The 18,651-nt window shown below is 36.4% G+C and overlaps 1 protein-coding gene across 2 annotated transcripts in view; it reads right to left on the reverse strand.

Moving 5' to 3' along the window:
* LOC138943507 (rho GTPase-activating protein gacJ) overlaps nt 1-18,651 on the reverse strand; it is a 123,701-nt gene that overhangs the window by 93,777 nt on the left and 11,273 nt on the right. For both annotated transcript variants that reach the window (XM_070314361.1, XM_070314360.1), the window contains exon 2: nt 5,343-5,594. In XM_070314361.1, the coding sequence (XP_070170462.1) occupies nt 5,343-5,594 (252 nt within the window). The remainder of the gene's footprint in view (nt 1-5,342; nt 5,595-18,651) is intronic.

Genomic DNA, 18,651 nt, shown 5'->3' on the forward strand with positions numbered 1-18,651 from the left:
ATTAATGTGATTATTTTTCTATTTGTTATTTTTTACAGCAAGAGATAACTTCTTCGCTAATCTATGTAAGGTCTCTAAAAACTAAATTTTTTAGAGAGAAAGAAAAAGAGAGAGAGAGAGAGAGAGAGAGAGAGAGAGAGAGAGAGTGTAAGATTCTAACAATGTAATATATATAAATTTAATTGGCAATTAATGTAATTTGCTTATATATATATATATGTATGTATGTATGTATGTATATGTATTGTATCTATTTTACATTCAATTAAATCAACGTGAAATACTGCTATTAATTCTAACGATTTCATTTGAGTGGATTTAATATGCATACATAGTGCAGAATAGTTTCATTCCAATTAATTTTACTCTTGAAGCAAATAATTTAATACATTTCTCGTGTGGAGAGCTCACGATACAAGTAATGGAATTTAATATAACGGGCTTTTTAAACATAGTGAAAAGGATACGATTGTATAATAATACAAATCGCGTAATTCAGTTTTCAAAATTCATCCAAGCGTGCTGTCCGAGCGATGTGAATCTTAATCGCGCGATCTCTCGTTGTGTGACAGGCTTAAGGGTACATTCACCCGTCGCAGATTCTCCTCCGTCCTCCAGCGGCCGAACAACAACCGCGTGCACGCGAATTCCGCGAGTTTTATTTAGAACATCGGATTATTCTAACGTGACGAGTGCGCCCGCGCGCTGATATAAACGGGGGAAAAAAAAAATAGAGCGATAGAGAAAGCGCGACGTACATCGCATATCGTAAATCCGATAAAGGGAGATCGCGTAACATGTCGCGCATTCGTATTTTCGCGTTATAAACTCAATTCGAAATGAGAAATGATAAAGATTATCTTGTCTCGAAAATCTTTACTTTATAGATTAAACTTTCCTCCTAATTGTACGCCGGAGATAATGACACGCGTAATTGCTTTATCGAACGAATTAGAGCGAATAAGAGTATGAGAATTTTAATTAAAATTTTGCACAACGGATAAAAATGCATACTTTTGCCTGCACCAAGCAGGCGAATTTAAAATTGCAGGAGGAGCGGGTGTGCGGTGTTCTTTGAACTATTACAAAGTAACGAGGTAGGACGCGCGCGCTATCTCTTTTCGCGTTGGTAGGAAAGTAAAATCGTTGTTGCATCTGATAAAAGCCAGGCAGGTCGCGCACGCGCGGATACACGCCCGCCCGTGTGTGTGTATGTGTGTGTGTGTGTGTGTGTGTGTTCGGTATATTGAACACACGTAAACAAGTCTGCTGCATTCCACGCGGACTGGCTGTACCTGCTGCATGTAATTACGCTCGAATAATTAATTAGTTTATTCTGTATTACTTCAACGGAGTTAAAAACGTCTCGTCGCGACTAAACTAATCGCAAAGAAATCTTTTCGTTATAACTTAAAATATTTAGAAAATAGACACAGCCTCTGCACAATTCAGCAAGATAATAAAATATTATTTTTTTTTTATTTGAAAATTTATAATTAATATTAACGGTCTTGTATAATTTAATCAACTTTTCTTGTCAAGAAACATTCTCTCTTGATTTTAAACTCGGTTAACTATAGTTTCAGTAGCTTCATAATGAAAATAGTTTTGATGCAACGTTGATATACTAAAATAAATTGATAATGTATATACGATAGGTACAAGAAAATTAATGTAACGTCACTTTTCATTAAATTTATTTTTAAGCAATTGAATTATTTCATTATTATTAAATATTCATGAAGAGGTTTGATCTTTTTAATATATTTCCGGATTTAAATTTAAAAATATTCATATATTAGTCAGATTTTATAGTGAGATATATATATATATATATATATAAATGTTCACCGTAATTGGAGTTTCTCATGACTTTATGCAAACTAATAGCGGTTACACGAAAATCAAGTTTCACGAAACGGATTCTCGCTGAGTTTGTGCCAACTTTCGGTTGGCAACAGCGTGCAATAAAAATAGAGAATGCAATGTAATCAACTTTGAATTGCAGAATAAACAATTTCGATAAAATTTTAATTAAAAATCGGATCAATGGAATAATATTACGAAATAATATAAAAGTATTTCTGCAACGGATATCGATTGCGATAATACATAGGTATAATTACTAACTAATACAACAAGGTTCCGTTCCAATAATCAATTGTACCACGCGAATATGCACCTGCATTAACATTCTTCATTCCAGATTAGTATGTACAATATATATATATATATATATATATATATATATATATATATATATATATATATATATATATAATTCATTAATTATAAAATAATTTATTTAAGAATTATTTTGTCGATATTAAAAGAATTATTGAAATTACAAAAAATATAATATTTAAAAAATCATTACGATATATTTCTCGTTTTTGTATAATGTAGCATTAAATGAAAATAAAATTAAAATATTCAATTTACACATCTTTGAAAACATACACATCGATAAGAGAGATAAAAATTATATATTATTTAGAATAATTAAATTATTATGATGCAATTATCTCATTTAAATTATGAGAATTCGTATGTACAATATTTTTCAATTTAGAAAAAGTTTATTGTATAAATCATTGGGATCTTTTAATAATCCTCTCTATTGTTACAATGTATCGGGTGATTTTATGAAAATTCTTTCTGCGTTGCAAAAATAACCAAAAACCGGATCGCCAGCAGCTGTTGGACAAATATTTTGCTTCTATAGTCAAGATGAAGCAAGGTCCCCGTCTCAACCGGGCTCATCAATCACGTCAATTACACACGACATGGTCGATTCGCGATAACACGCGTCTGCGCGCGTGCTTGAAAGAAAATGAGAGAGCAAAATAGATAAAGAAAAGAGGAAGGAGAGCGAAAATGCATATAACGGGGGAAAAAAAAAATCAATAAGTAATTGTACAGTAATAGCGTTTTCGAAATGAGACAAGGGAAAAGCGCTACAATGACCCTGATTTGAGATAATGCTTTCTATCACATTGTTCGACATAATTGTCGATGAGAAAACGTTCAGTTTCTTCTGGAGTAATTACGAGGAACAAAAGGGTTAAAAGTAACAGCCACGGTTATGGACTTCTATCTCTAATTCTTTCTCTCTCTCTCTCTCTCTCATTCATTTTTCTTTCTCTTTTTACTATCTAAATATGGATTATACTCCATACCGTTGTTTTTTTAAGAAAATAGGGCCATTACGAACAATTTCTAAACTCGCACGCAAACTCAAAGATGATGACAAAGGAATACTCGCTATTGGCGTTCATAATACTCCCATGAAAAAATAATCCATGCACCCTCGGCTCTTTTTTTCCCTCGTACATTGTACGAATGAGAGAAACAATATTTCTTTTCGCTATAAATCGACCCGGCCGCGAACTAAATGCGTATCGATCGTTTCAACGATGTGACAAAATTTCGTTTCGCGATTTTCAATGAGAAAGAAAATAAGAGGAGAATTAAATTTATGATAAATAGAATTGTTGTCGAAGGGATTTATCTCGCGCATTTGTATATAGCTAATCGACAAAAGTGAAAAGAGAGGATGACAAAGACGGCGATTCCGAGGGCGGATACTGATTACGGTCGACTTTGACTGCCCCTTCCGAAATAATCGGCCTGCAAACAGTGAAAATGACGAGCGAAGGGGTGCGCTTAATTGACGATGTCTCAACGGAACAACAGGGTGGGGATCGTGACGACCCCAAAAGCAACCCTAACAGCGGACGAGGGGTTAGTCGTATCCTTTCAGACCTCCAAGTGGCTTTAAGGCCGTACCAATATTTCACAAGTTTCGTTTACCCGACCTTTCCTCTTACTTATGCGCCCCGGGGCGTTCAACGTATTTCCGCATATTTGAATAATGCCTCTTTCGTGATTCGCGTGATTCGTTCGATTTAATCTCGTGTATGAAAATAGTTACATCGATGCGCGATGTTATGATTATATGATAATTTTCATTACATTAAATTGATCGAATTAATGATACATACAATGTAACGAGTATCTTCGGTATGTATAATTCAATATAAATAATATATATATATATATAAAATATTTAAATTTGTATTAATAAAATAAATATCGGGAATATATATTTATGTATATTGTCTCTCTCTCTCTCTCTTTCTAAGTAGAAAAAAAATCGATATATTCGTTCACCGAAATGGCGAATGATATTCTATTTATTAACTTTTTATAGAATATGCATCTTGAAATGGTAGTGAACTAAAATAACATAAAGTACAGGAAAATGATAAGGCCAAAGTATCATACGACACGTATGTTATCGACGCGATGATCGGCAAAGGAGAAATTGCCGTGGTCGTAAAGTTCACGCGCGTTAGAGAAACATTGATCCAATGGTTTAGCGGATATTATTTAGATAAAGAGCTTCTTTCCAAACCGCATTAATTATAAATCCATATCTTCTAAAAATAAAGTTTATGTGTTGTAAAGTTATACCTATATAGCTTTATAGCTATAAACTGCGTTATTGGATTGGAAAACTTACGAGAAAAAGAAAAAAGAACTTGTCATACATAATCCTTATTTATTAAAAATATGAATTTAATACAGTTTAGATATAAACTCTTCAAATAAGAATTTGTAATTGAGTAACAGTAATTAAATAACATCCGATTAAAGTAATATATTTTCGCTCTGTTTGCCCTACGGCCGTATATACAAAATATCTCAGAACTGGAAGTACAAGCGAGAAGGAGATGATTTTATATGAAAAAAATAAGTCGGAAATATAGAATTTTTTTTTTTTTTTTTATATACGAAGCTTTATTTTTGACACAAACGACTTTAAATATTCGTCAGATATGCGCGCTATCGTAATGATATTACGAGTCTAAGAATTGAAACAAAAAATAAGTTTAGTTTTCAAACTCTTAAAAACACAAAATACACTGACAAGAATTCGTACAAAAATACAAGGACACATTTATGTATACGTCAAAACGGGCAACACTTCTAACAATCTTTGAATTAATAAAATAAAATTCTTAAAAAGTAAACAACCTTGATTTATTATGTATCCCCGAAATATCCTTTGATATTAATAACGTTTGTAAATACAAATGTGTGCAAAGATAACGTATAGTGAGCTCGGGGTTGAGATCAGATATAACATGGATATCTGAATATTTAAAGACGTTTTTCTCAAAAATAAAGCTTCGTACAAAAAATATTATTCTACATTTTCGATTTATTTTTTCATATAAAATCATCTCCTTGTATCGCGAGTTCCGAGACACTCTATATAAAAAATTCGCTACAAGTCTAATCCTCGTTCGTTTCCAGATATCTTTAAGATAACTCACCTCTCCGTGCGTATCCCTCCTTCCGTCCGGCGTGTTCTCAGGTAAGAAATAAAGCCGTAAAGACGCCAAAGGCTGATTCGGTCCACGACTATCCATCCACAGCAGCTGAAGCTCCCCGATGCTGACGAGATCAGCATCGCTCCACAGTTTCGTTAGGAAGAAACTGCCGAGACGGAGGACGCGGCCGTTACCTATCCTTACCGCTTTATAAAATGTGTAAGGGCCATGGCTGAAGCAAGCACCGCCCAATAACTGAAAACATAGAATATAATTTATTATAAAAATCTCTAAATTATATGTTCTCTTTTTCTCTTAAAAAAAAAAAAAAAAAAAAAAAAAAAAAAAAAAAAAAAACACGGACGTATATTAAACGATGGAAAAAAAAAGTTCATGTAAAATATGTTCTCTCTGTATAATTTTCGTGCAATGTCACTTCTAATAATACGCTTGCGGCATATACGCCATTTAATAATTATTCTCATATTATTATTAATATTATAATTAGCCCGCATTAATACTTAATGAGAAATGCGTTTGAATATTGCAACGTACTACCCTGCAATATTAATCGGATGATAAACAGGTGAATATTTCTATTAAAATAAAATGTATTAACGCAACAAAGAGAGCATATTTTCGTGCATCGACAATTTGAGTAATTCAATTAAAGGTTATTCGATTAAAAGAGAGCACACATTTATTCGAAGCCGGCGAAAACTCGTTCAAGTCGGCTTTTAAAATATCATCCTCCCCGGATAGGACCACCGCGAAAGATTCGTGGGGGCGGCAGGGGATGATACCGCAGAAAAGCGGAGGGTTACGCCTCCCTAGAGAGTATTTGCAGTGCGAGACACAAAGCACACGCACATACGCGGGATAAACCGATGCAGAATGGGACGGAAATCTTTGCGTTAAAAGTGGCACGTGGATTTTCAACTCGTGAAACGGGCGCGATTAAAATCGATAGAGCGTGACGGATTCGTGACCGCAAGTAATAAAGGCTAAAAGGGCGTGTAAAAAATTAATTAATTGCCATCGGGATAAGAGGACATATTCGATAAGAACGAAAGATTCACTCGATGAAAAGAACGCAACGTTTAATCTGTATTTTTCACGAAAGAAAAGGAAACGATAAATAAAGTAATGAAAAAAAGAGTGACTCTCGCGAATAGTACGTACAAGTGACGCGAATTTTACATCGTATAGTATTCTCTCCTCGTCGCCCTAGAAAAACTATTTATTATTCAATGAGAAAAATGTTTATTATCCGGCTCCTGAAAAAAATTCCGCAAACGAAAGAGCAAACGAACCGTGCACGCGGCGCGTACAGTCCGTCGCATAATTCTCGATGGATCTATTACGATGAACACGCGCGATTTGCGTTCGAGTCTCTTACGTTGCTCTTGTATCTCTTCTTCCTGCTAACATAAGATTCAAACTGTCAACATACATCATTAAGGAAACACGCGAGAGCAGCCGATACCGGTAGGGGAACCCCCTAAGGTATACTTGAATGCGGGAGAATTCTCGCGCACGAATGCACGTCTTTATAAATGCATCCATGTTATTCCACGTACATATCAATCACCGGAAATCACTCTGTAATCGTCGATGCGAACTCTGAAGATAATTCGTTCCGGTTGCATTTTAATATTTGAAAATATTCTAGCAGCGAAATTAATTGATATTTTATATATAGTTTCGTCACACTTTTACGAGAGTCTGCAAAGATGTAAATATGCCATATATCATTTTTTTCTTTTACTTCATACATTTTTCAATAGATTTAAATGGATAACAAATGTTAAATACCGTATAAAACGATAGATGAGATATTACGCGAGCTATAGAAAAAGGATCGTTCTTATCATTCAAAACACTCGATGTCGAGTCGATGGAAGAGAGAAGAAAACACGATGAAAGGTACGCTCACACTTATGAGGCGGACTGTACGCAGTCTGCTGCTTTGCAGCGGAAACTTGTCCATTACTCCCTTTGCTTTATTTATCCGGGCGAAATTTCAAATGGATCGGATTTGGACGTAAAAGAGACAGGCGCGCAAAGATCGATGCTCGAGAATATTCACGTAAAATGCTCTCGACAAATTTTATTCAAGTCGATAAAATTCTCTCTTTTGATTTATTGTTTTATTTTGTAACGTGAAAGAAAGGGACAGAGAGAGAGAGAGAGAGAGAGAGGGGGGGGGGGAGGAAAGCACAGTTTGGCAATGTGTCGATTTCACGGAGGAAGATGATTCCGAAAGACTCGTCTAGAATAACAAGATCCTTTAATTGTCGATGAAATGAATTCGATATTGGGTCATGTTGGTCGCACGCCCGGGTTAGCCAATCGGAACGCTTGTCGAGAACGAGCGAGTCTTGAGATATCCTTCGATATGGAAAATTGTTGCCAAGTCGCTCGTTACTGCGCAGATCGACGAGCGAGCGTCGTCGACATCGCCTTGCGTTATCAATCGAGAGAGCCCGCGTTACATAATTGAATCAATAATGGCATCGGAACGGCCGATATGTCGAATGAGCACCGCTGCCATAACTATTTCCAATGTTTTAAGAGTACAGTCGCGGCCAAGAGTTCGTCCGATCTGCCGACGAGCGGGCGAAAGATCAGCCGGCGAATGGTATTTATAGCAGTTAATCTCGTTTCTCCGCCACTCTGCATCGCACGCGAAACTTACTCGTCATTGATATCGCTATTGCATCTCTCTACCACGCTCTTTTATCAACACGGACAAGTGCATCGATGCGAGACGCTCCCCCTCCTACCCTACGCATATATATATATATATATATATATATATATATATATATATATATATATATATATATATATACACGTGAGGAACAAGTGCGAATCTTGGCTTTTGCCATTATTACTTATCGCGACGTGTCAATTATACGTACCCTCTCGCAAGTCGCTAAATATTTCACCACGCATCAACGCACAATGCCACGCATGCATTATTCATCAAACGTGCGTGCGCTTTTCCTTTTGTAAAAATCTATCGCTCCCATCGCGGATAAAATAAATATCCATCGCGAGAGCTGCTGTAACGCCGTCAATTTTCTCATTGTTGATTACTTTTTTACTAAAACAGCAGGCGTGTATTTAAAATGTCACGACGTTGATAAGAATTTTTTTTTTTTTTTTTTAATTAAAAAATCGACACACACACATATATATATATAAATAAATATGTGTGTATGTCATTTCTTTAATTTTATATATATATCTAAAACTACGAAATCTCGGACATTTATATCGCATTAAAGACAAATAAATATTGTTCTATAATTTTTGTGTATTTTGAAAAATTTATCCCAGGAAATACCCCAGGTTAACAACAATAATAATATTAATAATAATAATAATAATAAATAGAATGAAGCGAATGGAATTGTTGCCTCTTTAAAAATATAGATAACTAAAAAGTATATATCGAGTATAAAGTTATCCAAGAAATTCTTGTTCGCCGCTATATATACGACGCGCGCGCAAAGATAATAGTTATCTTTCTTAATAATGCGTTATCCGTCGAGAATATACCGTAACATTACGCTCGGAACTTCTGCAGCTTTATATAATGATCGTTGTCTGTTTTCCTCTTGCAACAGAAACACTCGCTAAAACGGTCGGAGGGAGAAGAGAGGAGCGAGGAGGAGGCGACGAGAGTCAGAGGGAGACGGAGAAAAAATGCGTCACGTAACATTTTAAGGCCACTGAGTAGAATAATATATATGTGTATATATATATATATATATATAAACTTCTATTTTTTTTTTTTCAGCAAATATCCATGTTTGTATTTTTCTCATTTGTATGAATATCAAATGCATTGACATAGAACAGAAATCATTATGATATTGAGATCAATTCCGTACGATATTGGCCGAATCTGAGAAAGAAAAAAATAAATTCCACGTAATATTTTAAAAATCTGAATAAATTAATATTCATAGCGAGTATGCTTTGTGTATCTTTCTTTTCGAATGTTTTTCTCGCATTTATCAAAAATATGAAAAAAAAAAAACATCGAAACAACAATCTTATTTAAATAAGAATCGATTGTGTCTGAAAAATATATCGCGTAGAATTTTTTAAGGCCGTCAACGCGCGTCAACAAGCACGCTCTTTCTCTTTTTTTTTTCTTTGTCTCTCTCTCTCTCTCTCTTTCCTTGAAACTCCGATTATATCTCTCTTCCAGTTGTTTGAAATACAAAAATGCGCGCTAAAGAAAAATCAAAATTAATCGATGGAAAATTAATCGAACATACGAATAACCCACAGCGATAAATATTATACATATTCAAAGATTCATTGTTATGCCGATGCATTCGTCGATTAGAAGATATGAAAATGCTGAACAGTCTCGTCGTATCACCTACGCAGTACTTCATTGTACATGCGACATTGTATTCATTAAACATGCAAAAAGAAGGGACGGCGAAGAGAGTAGAAAGGCGGTGGTGAACGGAGATCGTGCGCGAAATTAGTAAATGCAAACGACTAGAATAATGCGAATAAATCACTGCTGATGGCTCTTAATAGTACTGTACTAATGGTTTCTTGTGTAATAGCTCGCACTATGCCGGAAATATATAACGCCAACGATACATCGGAATCGTCTAATTGTCGAGAGAAGACACGAATATAAACGCCGATAATTAAAATATTTTTATCGGCGACAGAAGCGCGCGCGGGCATTTAAAAAAAAAAAAAATCGCACGATACTAATTACAAATTGCAATCGCAGCACTACCATATCACGAAATCCGTATCTCCGAAGGAGCTCCGCCGCGATCGGAAAATCGTCAAGCGTAAAATATTTAACGTATCCCACGCGTCTCGTCGATTGACATTTGAGATGCTCGTGATTGCGAAACGCAACGTTTGCATTATATAATTAACCTTTCTCAACGTACGCGAATCGGGATAGCTTTGTTCGCATCTCGAGTAAAAAGATCTCGCACGCGCTCGGCGGGTGAGTGAGGAAAAAACGTGGCCGCGCACCCGGGGGATCGAAAAAAGGACGGGATATAGGGCAATGCACCCCATCCCTCCGCTCATCTTCCCCCCCCCCCCTCTCTCTCCCTTCACCCCGGTCATTGTATACCCTCGCCGCATGTAATCGCTTATATACGAAGCTGTCCGCCGCCAAGCCACCGTCCCTCTCGATCTCCCTTTTCCATTTTCTCTCCTTGTTACCGTGTCTATATCCCTACCCATCTGTCTCTCTTTCCGATGATATTCCTCTAGAACCCGTCGCGCTGTCTCGCTCGTCGCTTCCTCACCGCGTTCTCTCTCTCTCTCTTCCTCTAACGGCGAATGAGTTTTACTAACCGCTTTAAAGCGTCCATCACACATCGTATAAATCATCGTGGTTAGAAGATTAAGAAATACTCCAAGACTCAATGACGTTGCGCCGCTAATAATGAGATTCGAGAATCCAACAAACAGAAAGCGAACGTGCAACCGATGTTCGATGTATGACGAAGCTGTTATTCGTTTATAACATTATTCTACGCGTGAAAAAAGTTTATATATATTTTTTCAAACACTTGAGCTTTTTATAATCCCCCTAAATTGCGCTAAAGGTAAATGACGAGGTGTGTCGCAACGAAATAAAAATACAAGCCATTAATTACACATTGATTAGATACGCAGCCGTATTTTTATGACATCGAAATTAAGTGTCCTTACTAATGCGAGCAATATTTCATCGGGGATATAATCAAATTTCATTTACATAAATTAACATAACGAGTCGGAAGATAAGCTAGAACGCGCTCCACTTTTGTCTCATTTTCCGAAATGAAGATGGTTTTTAATTAAAAACTTCCGTGAACTGTATCGTGTGAATCCACCTTTAACCCGCGTTGCACGTGCACACACGTCAACGCGGAGGGTCCCGTACGTGTTCCCCTCTCGTATATGTATGCGGTGGTCGTCACGCGCGCACGAGTGTACGTGAGAGAGCGAGAGTAGTAACACACACACACACACACACACACACACACACACACACACACACACACACACACACACACACACACGCGTGCACATGCACAACTAACCGATCTAATATACGTGGAATTTGACTCAGGTACGTCACGCATACGTACATAAGCGAATTAACGGATAGGCACACTTGACTCATCACCTCACAAAGCCGTTCGTATGCGTGCGGCCATTTAAAGATCTCATTTGGGCGAATGTCGTGTGTCGAAAATTAAAATTAACAATGTATAGAGGATAGTTTGGCTAATAAATATCTCTCTCTCTCTCTCGTACTCTAGATTTTTGCTTATCCGTATTTGTTATCGATCTATATCTTATCCCTTGTGCGTGCTACGAAACAATTACGCGCGGTCGAACAATGTTCTGCAAAGAAACCCTATATTAGATATTCCGAGCAAGTGAGGCACATATGAAGAAGATAGGGAGCGAATGCAGCAAGCATAATACGGTATTAATAATAAATGTAACATATGTTTGCGAAAAATGTATGCGTTTGTCGCGTGGAAATTTGAATAAATATTTAAATTCGCAGAAAGAGAATTAAATTAAATTTCGTAAATTTGTACGCCGTTGATGCAAAATTGTATAATGGCTCGAAAGATTTTAATAAAAGAATTAATGATTCACTTTTCTCTGGTTATATCCACAGCTATTTTAAACTACATATCGTAGGAGCCTAGTATATCCAGAAATCGATTGTGTGAAGCCAGTAAACACATTTCGTCAATGTATATTTTATCGGGACGTTTGTGTCTGGTTCTTGTATCAATCGATAAGCCAAATTATTCACTGAACGCGCTGCATGATAAATAAGTCATTTATCGATAACGAATGGACTCTTGTAACTTCCGTCTCTGTATTGGAAAAATAAATAAAGATAGAAAATAAACACTAGAAAAAATAATCATTTTTCGAGACAAAGTAAAATTTAAATAAAAAACAAGGTCATTATTATTGGTATTATATATGTATATATATGCGCGTGTGTATGTGTATGTGTGTGTGTATTTCAATATCATATTATATCTCAAGAGCAGGATTGTTAAAATGAGCGCGACTGAAAACTGACTGATTCGTTGAAGGTTGCCAGGGACGTGTAACACTCGCGCGCATCAAGAATGTATAGGATGTCTCAGATTTCTCATATTTTTCTTTTTTTTTTTTCATCTATAGATTTTTTAATTCGAAATTAAAATATCTGATAAAGATTTTAAATATCGTATTCTATATCGTATTCGATATAAAATTTTCTTACAAACACATGTATTTAAATAATCTTGTCAATCTACTCCTATTATCTCTTTCATAGTGCTTTTAATCAAATTATTGAATTATTAATATTTAATTAAATATATTTGAAAGAGAGATACCAATATATATGTATATATATAAAGAAAATTATTGAATTTTACAAGCAAATTGAAAATGTTTTCATTTTATTCTACATCAAAGAGTTAAAGAAAGATTTATTGAAAAATACTCAAAGGATTCGCGTATGAAAAAAAGGAACACGCGAGACATAGTATATATCGTGCCTTTCAAAAGCACGCGTTGCGCTCGTACTGTTCGTTTTCTTGCCGACCGTATCGTCGTCCCTCTTCCTGCCTCCTTTCCTTCCGTTCTCTCTCGTTTCCCCGCTAAAGCCCCTTGGCATCGTTCTCATCGAGTTATTATTACACAGCGTAGGGTCACTATCGTCGTTACTCCCGCGGAAGGTTCTCATTCGTAAGAGATGCATCGTGTTGATCGGTAATAAAAGATATTCGGGCTTGGATAAATAAATCGGTCCGTCCCCCACCCTCTCCCTTCCCCCACATACAAGAGAGGGGGAAGGGAGAGAAAGAGATCTTCATCCTGCAGATCAGAAGTCACCTTGACGATGGCGTCCAAAATAAAACCGGTTCTCGAAATGTACGAAATTTGGTTCCCGTTTTAGTCAACGGGTCCTTAATCAATGTTTATTTCCACATTTATCAGGTACGGGAAAATTGCAACATCATTACGTAGCATTATCAGAAGCCGATTATCTATATACTTAGATGATACTAACATAAGTATATGATAAACAGGCTTAACAAGCTTTTTCAACAAACTAGTTTAAATATGTATAACTACGCGCGAGCAGGAAAAGATTAACTATTATAAAAAAAATTAATTACTTCTAAAAAAAAAGAAAACCGCTTTTTTTCAATTTATTTGTCTCGCAAATGTATTCCGTATTAAATCTTTTTCCTCGTTTGCAGGCGAAAATAATATTTCATAAAATATTATTTTATATAATATTTTGGAAAATTGCTGTTGCGTTTCCAATTTGCATGTTCTTTATATACGTTCGCACTTGTAAAATATTTAATAAAAGCGGACAAACAGCGTTTCATTTACGTAATACTCGCTTTAACGATATTATACGTGATAGCGTTTGCAGCGAGTATGAATAAACTAGACGATTAATTAAATTTTTTTTTTTTTTTTTTTTTTTACATAGAAAATTAATCAAAGCCAAAAATATTTATAAAATCAAGTAGTAAACTTACACAAAAAAGACAGAAGAGATTAGTGTATAAATTCGTGAAAAACATTTGAGTCATCTTTGACGCGGTGATAATCGTAGAATAATGAACATTTAGTGATATCTATCTGGTATCGCGCTCCCTCGCATCATTCTTGGAGAATTTTTTGAATGATTCCCAACGTGACGACCAAGGTTTCGTCGTATTTCCGGGACGAGAGATCTTTCAAGTCGCATATGGTGACCGTCGCGACGGTATTACAAAGCGGCTTCGTCATGCCGGCTTCGCGAGTACGTAAATCGCGAATTACTATCTTCATTAAAGTTTACACCGTCACGTGAGTGACCTACGCCCACGAAACTAATTACAGAGCGGAATAAAAAAAATTATGTGATTTTCTCTATTGTGGCAGCAGCATCAACGGAGAGAGAGAGAGAGAGAGAGAGAGAATAATGCTTTAATGCGATATTAACCGCGCAAAATTGTCAACACCGAAGAACGTAACGAAAGGATTTTATGGTTCGCTTGCGCACATTCCGATCTTATATGCAACGAAAATAACAATAAAATACCAGATTGCAGATGCGCGCCAAAATAACAAGACTCATGATGCAACGCTTATGATGCGTTTTATTCATGATTATTGAGCATTGATTGAGATCGATGAAACATTTTGATGATTTTAAATATTCTAGAAACGGAAAAAGATTAACGTCAGTGATGAACGATGCGTTTTAAAAGATTAAAGAAAAAGCGAGGATTATATATATTATCGCGCGTCGGAAAGAATGAAAATCTGAAATTATTATAATGGCTTTAATACCAACTACCGAATATACGACGTTATCTCGTCCGAGTCATTTTTGCATTTACATGTAGTTTCGCGCCGATAATGCAACGCGCTATTGCAGTCACGATTTCCCAATCGCGCATGGTCGGGGGAAGTGAATGTGCGGAGAAAGGAGGAGGGATGTGTATTGTGTCGGTTTAGGTACTGTGTGTGCGCGCGTGTGTGCACGAGGGACAAGGGGAGAGAGAAGGCAGAGTATATCGTACGCGAAGCACGCATGCGCACGCATGTGCACACAGAGAGACACGCACAATATACGCGTTATAGATCCCCGATATCGCATTATTATTAAATTCTAACGTGAAGAATGAAAAAAAAAAAAAAAAACATTATTCAATGCGGCGGACCGCTCGCGAACGTTCGAGACCGGCCGGAAATTTATGACGCGTAATTGCAAAATTACATCAGACCGTGTCACTTCGTTTGCGCCGCAAAAATTAACAAATATCGATATATCGTATACACGAATTGTAATCGCTATCGGGAAATTTTCACATTTTTCTTCCTTCCATCTATTCGCTCTCTCGCGTCTTCTCGTGTATAAAGAAAAACGCGCGTATAGACTCGGCGCGTTCTAGAATTTTGTAAAATTAAAATACGCTTAACTCGTGTCCACAAGCCTCGACTTAAATTAATCCGTGCCAGTAACGGTAATGCCGTTGAACAACACTCACGAAGCAATATTATCGCGTAATGTAAATGAGAGAGAAAGGAAATGAGAGATAGAAATTTATAAAAAGAATTTTAAAGAAATGTAATTTTTTAAACTCATCTAATACGCATTTTGATACTTTTATTTGCTATACCGTTTAATTTATATTATACTTCCTTATTTTTCATTCTGTTTCTCCGTGAAGAGATTAATCTCGTCCCGTGCCATTCCCGCGCGCCCACCCTCCCTCTCTCTCTCTCTCTCTCTCTCGCGGAGGAGGGAAAGGGGAGAACCGTTCCCCCTTTCTCGTCCCTCTTCTCCGGTCCGGGTCGACTCTTTCCGAGCATCTTTCCTCTCATCTACCCGCTCCATCGACTGGATTCAATTCACTTTTCTCCAAAGAGTAACTCTCGCTAGGCGACATCTCGCTTCGTTTATTTACTTCTTCCGGCTCATGCTACGCGTTTTCGAATATGAGCAAATTCGCGTTCAATAATTGCACGTTGTATTCAATTCACGCGTGCTGTAAATGTTTGTATTACAAACAGGGAGTTTATTTCTCTCTATTTCTATGTTTTCTGTATTCTTTTCGAATTAATATATACGTATATATATATATAATTATTTTTGCATATTAATATATAATAAAATTAAAGAAATTAATATGTTTTAAATAATTCAAAATATAAATTTATAAAATATAAGAAAATCTATTATATATTCCAATAAATATTAATATTTAAATGAGAGAGAGAGAGAGAGAGAATGCGTGTGCGTGGAATGCAATCTGAAGATTTTGATAAAGATTATAAACGTAACATTGTATATATATACATGGAATTTTGTAATAAACTTTAAATTTTGAAAAGAAATGATGTTTTTTGGTAAAAAATATTTTTAAAACAAAGTTTCGAGAGAGAGAGAAAAGTTTGTGTATACGTATTGTGAACAGAAAAGAAACAAGGAGAAGAGAAAATGCGGATACGAAGGGACCGTCAGAGACAAAAAGCTGTTCTATATACGGTGGCTATGTACGTGCATTTCAGACGACACCCTAGGGACATCGCGTTAAATAAACTGACACTCAAAAAGCAAACTGTTTGACGATTCGAAGGCGAGACGCACATGCGTGTAAAAAATCACGAATCTCCGTAGAAAAATATTTCTGTATATATATTGATAAGAAATTTCGAGCATAATTTAAATAGGTGTGTATAATGGGGATCCCTAATATTACCGATGCGAAAGCGTATATAGATGTATGGACATTGTAGATAAACAGACCTTTTAATTAAACGCACGCTGCTTTATGTCTTTCATACATCTATAACCGATGGAAAGATAACGATATTTGTACAACGACTTAACATATTCTCTCAGCCGGTGCTGTACAAATACGCCAACTATGCCGAATGCATTTTCTTCCGGCGGCTGTCAACGTCGATAATGCATTCGGGGAATCGGTGGGATTGTGTGTACACCCAGTTTCTATTAAGCCGAAGAAATAACGTGAGTTATACACCCGCGACCTCTCCGCCCTTTCTCTATGAATGTTATGGCGACGCGAGAGCGGAGGAGAGGGATTTCCCCCGCCTTAGAGATGTATAATATGTATGTGCCGATTGTATCTCGTCGCGTCGCGCAAACGGCGCGCACGCGCGCCGTATTCACGGAGCTTATGCACGCGTGCATGCGCCTAAGAGCGAGTCCGCGCATATGTAAATAAGTGCACGTGTGCGCGCGCGCGCGACATATCTCGCGCAAAAGAGGAGATACAGTTAATGTTTATATTACATTTCGCAAAAGCGACGCGATCGATAAAAACCTCCCCTCCTTCTCTCCATCTTTCTCTCTCTTCGAGGATCGCGTATTATTTTTCAGAGTAGTTCAATTTCCCATTCTCTCTCTTTCTTCTTCCTCTTTTAATAATAAACGACGGATATTTTATCACATACTTTTTTGTTTGCTCATCGTTTCGCCGAGTCTCGCATAAAAGATAGAGGAGGAGTAGGCGATCGATAGAACGCGCGTGAATGGCGGATAGGAATTTTCGGAGGCACGCAATAACGCAAATGCGATCGAATATTTTATTATCTCGAACATACAAATCGTTACTTGTATTCCGTTGCACAGACCGAAATGGTTATCATAACTTTTCATGAATATCATGCAAATTGTGTTATCGCTGGTTATCCGATTTATCCCGTACATCGAGATGAACAAATATTTTTTTTTTATATATACTATAATTAAATAATACGGTAAAAAATATGAATATCGTTATCAAAAGTAATAAAGTATATTGATTTCATCGCTTTGGGCATCAAAAATTTCTTTTCGCTTCAACGTGAAAATCTGATCTACGTGATTAAAAATGTATGAAAAGATAACAGGATGCTTTTACGATCTTATAAATCAGTATTATTATAAATCACAGCAAGGCGCTAAGCATCAGATAGATTCGCAGCGTATAATTTATCACTCGTTATAACATTGAAAAAATATTGGAAACAGTATCACAATGTACATTACGTTATCATTATTTAAAAAAAGATTCTTTTATATCAACAAGAATATATATTCTCAATTCATGACGTCAAATCCGATAAGCCGCGGTTGTCTAGTATTTCGCGCACCTTTTTATTCAAATATCATTTCTTCGCACAAATGTTTGTATACATATTATTGATATCGAAGCATCTCAATGTTTACAAGATCACAAAAGGAAACACGAAGTTACGTCACTCGCGATAATCGATCGTATAATCGCAATTACAATTCACCTACAAGTCGAAAAATCGATATAATAAAAATTCGATTTTATTTCTCGGAAAATATCGTATTATTTAAAAAAATATATATCGCGATAAACAGCGTGCGTTACAATCTCTAACACAATCGACATATAACCCGTCGTTTAACTAAAACCGGTTTCTCTCCGTCTCTCGAAGACGGAAGTGAGAATCGAGGAGAAAAGTTCGCGGTCAAACATTGCCGTGGCATCGTTCTGGGATTCGTCTTTCCTGAATTATTTGCTAAAGATCTCACCGTGCGAATTCCGATTCTGCTAACAAAATGCCTATAATGAAAGATACAAAAGAAGCAAAAACACACACGATTCTGGCAGGCAGTCCGCCTTTTCGGAGAAACTTGGTACAATAATAGAATGCATTTTCCATTTGTCCAATTCCCAACAGTAATTACATCGGGCCTTTCTATCGGCTTTGCCACCGTGTGTTATCCCCCGTCCTCTCAACCCCT

The sequence above is a fragment of the Polyergus mexicanus genome, unplaced genomic scaffold, assembly GCF_030449975.1.
Source record: "Polyergus mexicanus isolate NDT 795.1 unplaced genomic scaffold, iyPolMexi1.0 SCAF_27, whole genome shotgun sequence".
Taxonomy (NCBI): Eukaryota; Metazoa; Arthropoda; class Insecta; order Hymenoptera; family Formicidae; genus Polyergus; species Polyergus mexicanus.